Source organism: Seriola lalandi, unplaced genomic scaffold, assembly GCF_002814215.2.
Source record: "Seriola lalandi dorsalis isolate HSWRI2012SDOR001 ecotype SW California unplaced genomic scaffold, Sedor1 jcf7180002054850, whole genome shotgun sequence".
Taxonomy (NCBI): Eukaryota; Metazoa; Chordata; class Actinopteri; order Carangiformes; family Carangidae; genus Seriola; species Seriola lalandi.
This window is the reverse complement of record NW_019525403.1, coordinates 2,116,621-2,124,176: the sequence shown is the minus strand read 5'-3', so window position 1 is coordinate 2,124,176 and position 7,556 is coordinate 2,116,621. Positions and strand designations below refer to the sequence as shown.

General features: G+C 42.5%; 1 protein-coding gene and 1 long non-coding RNA gene across 4 annotated transcripts in view; one reads left to right on the top strand and one right to left on the bottom strand.

The window, feature by feature from the left end:
* Positions 1-227: 227 nt before the first annotated feature.
* Positions 228-7,283, top strand: LOC111670260 (uncharacterized). Its single transcript, XM_087179543.1, has 10 exons — positions 228-564; positions 1,051-1,198; positions 1,756-1,799; positions 1,937-1,977; positions 2,069-2,170; positions 2,282-2,462; positions 5,235-5,339; positions 5,433-5,741; positions 5,908-6,170; positions 6,430-7,283. The coding sequence occupies exons 1-5, from the start codon at positions 553-555 to the stop codon at positions 2,127-2,129; spliced, it is 306 nt and encodes a 101-aa protein (XP_087035669.1). The 5' UTR covers positions 228-552; the 3' UTR covers positions 2,130-2,170; positions 2,282-2,462; positions 5,235-5,339; positions 5,433-5,741; positions 5,908-6,170; positions 6,430-7,283.
* Positions 2,794-7,556, bottom strand: part of LOC147817911 (uncharacterized) — an 11,206-nt gene continuing 6,443 nt past the window's right edge. The window contains exons 2-5 of one of the 3 annotated variants that reach the window (XR_015438517.1): positions 5,439-5,728; positions 4,537-4,606; positions 3,006-4,050; positions 2,794-2,908 (exon numbers count right to left, since the gene is read on the bottom strand). This is a non-coding gene — a long non-coding RNA (uncharacterized LOC147817911). Of the gene's footprint in view, positions 4,051-4,536; positions 4,607-5,438; positions 5,729-7,556 lie in introns of all 3 variants that reach the window. The other 2 variants (XR_015438516.1, XR_015438518.1) reach the window with 2 other exon arrangements.

The following is a 7,556-nucleotide window of genomic DNA, read 5'->3' as shown; positions in this document are numbered from 1 at the left end:
CCTCAGTATAATATGTTTTAAAAATGTCATAGTGTAGTAAGGTACAGAACTTGGACAATCTTATATTATTGTTGTTGTTGTTGTTGTTGTTGTTGTTGTTGTTGTTGTTATCTATATATATATTTTTGAACAAGGCCTGTTTGTTTTTGTCTTGTTTCTTCTACAGGAGTCCTTGTGGCGCTGATACCGGAGCCGCCCAGTTAAGTGTTACCTGATGTCAGGTGAGATTGAAGTCATTCAGTATATTGCATGTACAACTTCATGTGTTACGTGAACTCTGTAGCTCTTAGTTTATTCACCATCTCACACTGAGATGTGTTTATGGTCCATCGGTTCTTTTGAACAGAGTGGAAATAGTTTTGTTTGACTCTGCAGTAGGTGATGTAACAACATAGCCCCTGTCTTGTGTGAAATGTATGTATGTATGTATGTATGTATGTATGTATGTGCTGTATTTGAGCTGTCCAGCAGTAAAGGTGCACACTGCGAAATGTCCAGTTCAGCGTATGTAGCGGCAGGTCCAGAGGGGCCAATCGGAGACGTCTTACCTCGATGGACTATTTGGTGAGAAGCGTCTCACACACTTACACGTGCATCATGTAGTATGAAGCGTGTGAGGGAACCAAAGATGTGACGAGTGCTTGAATCTCATCGGGCTTGTGGTGTGGATGGAGCGATGCTGTTTGTTCAGGAGGCAGATAACTGATACACGAGACTAAAGTCATGCTCCGAGAGGATTGTAGCTGTGGTGTCAAGGTGTTTGTGTTATTTTGTTCAGGTCATCTATATCACCCCCCCCCCCATATGTAAGTGACTTACTTTGTACTTTTATGTGAGAATATTTTGACAGTTTCCTTCTACTGTAGTATAATGGAGATGTTGCTTAAAAGTTCACGGTGTCTGCTGTCATTGTACAGAATGTGTAGTGGGTGAATGTAGTTCCAGAGGTAAAGTGACTTTTTCAGCTTTGTGCAAATTATCAAGTGTTGCTTGGAAGTGTTTACATACTTTCTCTGTTGCAAGAGGTTGACTTTGTTTGTATCGATGCAGGAGGATCCAATTAGGAGCGTCAACGAGGCGCAGCCCTGGGTGCTGTGTGCAATTAGGAGTGTCACCGAGGCACCGCCCAGTGAGGAGATGCGATTGGCTGTTCACAGGTGTGAGCAATCAGCAGTGTGCTACTTGAGCAGCAGTGCCGGTGTGTCAGTCCTTGTGTGAAGACCGACGTGTGCTGTGTGTTTCATGGCTCACAGCAAACACAGAGGCCCTGCTAACCTCATTGTCTCTGCTTCCTTCCTCACAGCAAACACCGAAGGCACGGGTGAAGATCTGCAGGGGCTGCTAGCTAACTCCTTTGTGTGGTAAGTGTTTTACCCTCATTGTCTCTGCCGTGTGTTTCATGGCTCACAGCAAACACCGAGGCCCTGCTAACCTCATTGTCTCTGCTTCCTTCCTCACAGCAAACACCGAGGACCTGCTAGCTAACTCCTTTGTGTGGTAAGTGTTTTACCCTCATTGTCTCTGCCGTGTGTTTCATGGCTCACGGCAAACACCGAGGCCCTGCTAACCTCATTGTCTCTGCTTCCTTTCTCACAGCAAACACCGAAGACACGGGTGAAGGCTAACTTCTTTCTCCGGTAAGTCTTTTACCCTCATTGTCTGTACTGTGTGTGTTTCATGGCTCACAGCAAACACTGAGGCCCTGCTAACTTCTTTCTCTGCTTCCTTCCTCACAGCAAACGATGGCTTGGACAGCAAAAACCGAAGGCACGGGTGAAGACCTGCCCTGCTCCTTTCCTGTAAGTGTTTCTAACATTTCTTCACTCTGTCTACAGCAGGCGGCAGCCATTGCACTCATTGTCTCTGCCGTGTGTTTCATGGCTCACAGCAAACACCGAGGCCCTGCTAACTTCTTTCTCTGCTTCCTTCCTCACAGCAAACACCGAAGACACGGGTGAAGGCTAACTCCTTTCTCCGGTAAGTCTTTTACCCTCATTGCTCACAGCAAACACTGAGGCCCTGCTCCTTTCCTGTAAGTGTTTCTAACATTTCTTCACTCTGTCTACAGCAGGCGGCAGCCATTGCACTCATTGTCTCTGCCGTGTGCTTCATGGCTCACAGCTGTGTAGGATGAAGCAAAGACTGAAGGGTGCTCTCTGCAAACACTCTGGTAGGTCACTTCACATGTTGGCAAATACAACTGCTTTTATTTATGTATTGTTTGCAGGTGTGTTAAACCCAAATCATCTAATTACTATTTTTTTATTTTTTTTATTTTTAGGAGCTGTGGTGTCACCAACAATGAAAGGTAAGTGTTGAAAAGCTGTAGGTAACACTATCGCAAGCATTTACCTTCTGCCTTTTCCTCCACCAGTGCCAAGAGCCCCTTGCTGATGACACCAAGCCCATTCCTGCTCACAAACCATGGGGGAAAGAGAAGAACCAACCAACTGCTAATTGTGGTATGGAGATGTGTTACTAAGTCAAAAACAGCAACACTGCTAGATGCAACAACAGAGTATCTGACATGTACTTAAACGTAAGACTTTGGTTGCCGATTCCTAAGTATATCTTTTGCCCATAAGATATACTTAGGAATCAGCAACCAAAGTCTTATGTTTAAGTACATGTCAGATACTCTGTTGTTGCATCTAGCAGTGTTGCTGTTTTTGACTTAGTATATTTAATAAAAATGTTTTCTTCAATAAAGTTCTTTTTTTTTTATATATTTATTATAATATACAATGAGACAGAGACAGAGACAGAGACAGAGACAGAGACAGAGACAGAGACAGAGACAGAGACAGAGACAGAGACAGAGACAGAGACAGAGACAGAGACAGAGACAGAGACAGAGACAGAGACAGAGACAGAGACAGAGACAGACTAGTTCTTTCACCGCCACTCACTGAAAAACACAAAGTAAGAGGTCATGTAAATAAAACACAACATACATTAAATATTTTATTAACACTAGTATATGTATATATGTAAAGTTTACTCACCACAGGCTCAACCATCATATATATATACACACACATCCTCCGGTGCAGATCACACGGCTCTCGTCGGTCCGGATTCAATCCACAGCAAGGAAAAAGAATAGGACATGAAATAAAACACCCTTTTTGACAGATATTAATTACATCTGTGTACATTAATTTTTTTTTCCTATTCATTAACATATTCAAGATTTTAAATTTTTTTTTTTTCACTAATAACTGCTTACTGGGAACGGCAAAACCAGACAAATTTCTCTTTAAGTGTGAAAGTCCAACACATAAATCTCTTCTACACTGTCCAAACCCTGACAAGATTGTCACAGTTACGAGGGACCAATAAACAGCTCCGCAACCAAACAGACAAACCAACTTAGACAAAGGGGAGAACAAAGACTATGTAGACACAGGAGCTAAGGTGATTGCACACAGGTAAGACAGCAGAGGGAGGCCTGTCTGATACCCCAACCCACAATAAATAAACACATCAAACCTTTTGTAGCTCAGTGATTGATGAAAATGATCTCATTTTGAAAACCATCCTGAACTGGTTAAAAAATACATAATAGGGTAAGACCCCAAGCCCTTAATGTCCCTACACCATGTACAAGGGTACTCTGCATCGAATGCAGCAACTCTATACCATGTCAGCGGCCGACAACAACTCATTTGTAACCTTGACACTGCTACGCTGAGCTCTACAATGGAAAACCCACAAAAACTGTTTGAAATATCAGTCCTAACATTACTTTTGAGAACTCATTTAAAATGCACCTACACGAGGCTTATTTACTATTATAGCGGTTTCTCTGTACTTTCACACAACATCATAACTAAATCATAACTCGATGATCGCAACCTCGGAGCTCATGATGTAACGCTCTACTGGCAACGTAAGAGAACATATCCGAAAATAAATACAAGTGCTTTACATAGAAAATAGCTGTTTGCTGCTGCGGTGTTCACTTTAAAATCTGCTGTAAAGCCACTTTACTACATGTACCTCCATCCGGCCGACAGCAGCTGCTGACCGACGACACCTGGAAAACACCTGAAACACAACATGGCACAGAATGTTTACAAGTTTGAATTATTCAACTACATCATGTTTGTACATTGAATTTGACAAAGACACAAAACTCAGCACTAGAGTCGTGCTTTAAAACATTAAGACGCGCTTGACTTATTTCCCCGCTAATGTACCAACTTATTGTTTGCAGTATTAATGTGACTCGAATAAACCGGAACCACCGCATACTTTTATTTACGAGGGACTTTTGCTGGAAGGACACAATGTCGGTCTCACTGAAGGAGTGAATCCGCTCAAACATCAACAAACGAGCCAAAAACACACAACAATAATTCACCGACGTGGAGCTACGCTGCAACGTAAGGAAGCCTAAAGTATAGAGTTAGAAATAAAACAAGCTCATTCATCACAAAACACACACTTACGCATGAAAACTGAAGTAAGTCAAAAGGTTTCGCATAAAGACAGTGCTAATGCTAAAGCACGCAGCTAATCAGTTAGCCTTACCTTTGCGCCGCAGGTGTGTTCTGCGTCCAACCGTCTCACCCATACTCCGCAATAACGGCTCCGTCTCATTCTAGTAAACAAACAAAATCCGCTCAAATGTCGCTTTCACTCTGCGTCTCCATGAGCTTTTCCATATTTGTTTCTCCCACCGTGTCACGGCGCAGACGTCAGCCGACGTCGGTGCGCAAACACCTGATTGGTGGAAATAACTTATCGTTTCCATCGGCAAATGTTTGACTGTGATTTAACATCAGTCATTAGTACACTTCTAATAACAACATGAAAGCATCGTTGTGTCAACTCCTGACGCCGTCATCAGGAGGCCGACGGAGACAAATGAAAAGTCAGTCTTAAACAAAGACCGATTACATCTGAACATGTTATGGGGACCGACACACGGAACAAGGGTAAGCATTTAAGATGGTTTAGCATCACTACGAGTCTCCAAACACTATGTATGGCTTAACAAATCAATCACATCACACAGCAACATATAAAACATATTTGGACACCGGAAACCAAAATATTAGATTATTGCAAAACGGGAACTATCAGGAAACACCATGCACCTCTGCCGTTCCGGCAGGCCAGTCTATCTGCGCCTGAACGCAAACAGAAAAGCTGTCCTAACCACACATATCTGCTATTTGTATCGAGGCGACACCCATCTACGTCTCTGTCGTTGCTACTTTATGCAGGTTCACATTCAACTATTGAACAACTTGTTGCCCCGACACAGCTGCAGATTCTCTGGGGGAGGATAAAGGCTTCAGACGCTTAATGGAGAAATTCTCCTTTACAAGGTATAATCCCGATGTGTTAACTAATTCATTCAAATGTATCAACCATAGTGTCTTTCAATATTTCGGTGTGGGATATGTGTGTTTTGTTGACAGACCCACCTCGCATCAGCCTCTTTCCGCCGATCTCTGTAGTCGCGAATCACGTCGCTGCGGCGTCATGACGCCATCTACAAACAGAGAAGAAGAGCCGATCAATGATGTGTGTTTCTCTCCGCGTGAAGGTAGAAAGTGTGTGTGTGTGTGGGGGAACATGAGAGAAAGACCAGAGGATCTCTAACCGTCCGGGACTCACATCGCTGCTCCATCGTTATTCACACTCAAAGCGACACACCACACTCTGCTGGACCTGGACCGGGACCGGGACTTGGACCTTTGACCTGGACCTGGACCTGTTGCAAAGAGGTAGGCTGTAACTCACATGATAATATTGCTGTACTTTAAATAGCTGTGCAGTATTCCTCCACACACAGTCTGACGACTGAGTATAAAACGTGCTTCGTTTCAATTCCCTTAAATCCTCCTTTCCCTCTCGCATCTCTTCCCTGCGTCTTCGTCCCTCCTACTGAAGACGTGCGAGATGATGAAGGAAAACATGTGAGGAGAGAGAGGAGACGTGCCTTTAGAGAAACGAGACGTCCTTCATCTCCTCTGACAGCGGCTCAGCTGGATCAGCTGTCAGCTACATGTGCATGAACCATTTCTCGTGACTCTGTTTTCACGTTGAGCCACTGAACTGCATGTTCGACAGCTTGTCTGTTCAGCGGTGAAAAAACACAGTTTGACTGTGTTCTGGAAGACTCAACCCTGTGAGAGTCGAGCCGCGCATCACTAGTAAGTTGCTTCTCTGCACTTCTCCCTCTCCCTCTATAGTAGAGCATAAAAATGGCAAAAAAAACGTCATAGTATAAATGTTGGAATAATTGTATATATATATATATAGTTATCTCATATTTGATAACAGAACATTTCGGCCTTGCTGTTCAGATCACACGTGTGGTTAGCCCTTAACGTCAACACGCTCTGATTTATTGAAGTGAGCGCGCGTCTCACCCTGCACGTACTTGTTTTCGTAATCAAGATGTTTCTACAGGACGCAGGTGGCGGAGAGGACCGCGGCCTGGGAGTGATCTCTGTTCTACTTCTATACCGTCAAATAAACATTTGTACCGTGTATCACAATCACATCATATTCACACATCATAATCATTCATCATGAAATTCTACGACATTGTGGAATTTAAAACAGCTCAAATTTTATACAAAGCAAGGAACAATGTATTACCCATTAGCTTACTGAACATGTTCTATGAAAGACAGGGAGAACATAATTGAAGGGAACCTTTCAATTTCAGGATTTGCAGATTTAGAACCACAAGGAAAAGATTCTGTATCTCAATTAATGGAGTAAGACTTTGGAACAGTCTGGATGTGAAATTAAAACAAACAATGTCCAAACATTGCTCACTTCAAGAGCGAATACAAGCACACCGTTTTTACTGCTTATATACCTAACTGACACTGGGTAGATTGCCACTCGCCTGATCTAGGGGTTCTATGTATATATATTGGTATAAATATATATGTGTGTGTTTGTGTTTATATATATATAGTTATGGGTGTATATATGTATATGCATGTGTATACATAGGCTGTATTATCATTTGTAAGTATGATTTCCTTATTCGCCAGTTAACATAATGGGTATGCATTTTACTTATTGACATATGTATATATTTTTTTGAAAACAATAACGTTCAGCTTGGGGGGGGGGGGGTAGGAGTAAATAAGGTTTTACTTCTTCCTACTCCCTTTCGAGCTACTTTTCCTTTTTTCTTTTGTTGAGGATTATCATTTACCTTTCCTGCATTATGTTTTCTGTTTGTTACTATTGGTTGTATATATATTCTTGCACGTTTGTTCGAATAAATTTCTTTCATTCATTCATTCATTCATTCATTCATTCATTCGTTCGTTCGTTACGTTCACTCATTGTATTATGTCATTCGTCGTATCGCCTTTGAGATAAGCGACGTCTGGCTGCTGGAGGAATCTTTGGAAAGCTTTGCGTGAGAATTAAAAAGAGAGGAGACGGCGGACGGGTTGGAGATTGTAACTGAGCAAATCTCCGTCCGTCCTCCTCGCGAGTAAGAAATAACGCCCTTGTCTTTCTCTTCTGCGTGTCAATATTAAACGTCTTAGGTGGTGTAGACCTGACAT

Coding starts and splice junctions, on each gene's coding strand:
- LOC111670260 (XM_087179543.1), top strand. Junction 1,800..1,936: donor ACCTGCCCTGCTCCTTTCCT/GTAAGTGTTTCT, acceptor CCTTCCTCACAG/CAAACACCGAAGACACGGGT. Junction 1,978..2,068: donor AAGGCTAACTCCTTTCTCCG/GTAAGTCTTTTA, acceptor CTCTGTCTACAG/CAGGCGGCAGCCATTGCACT.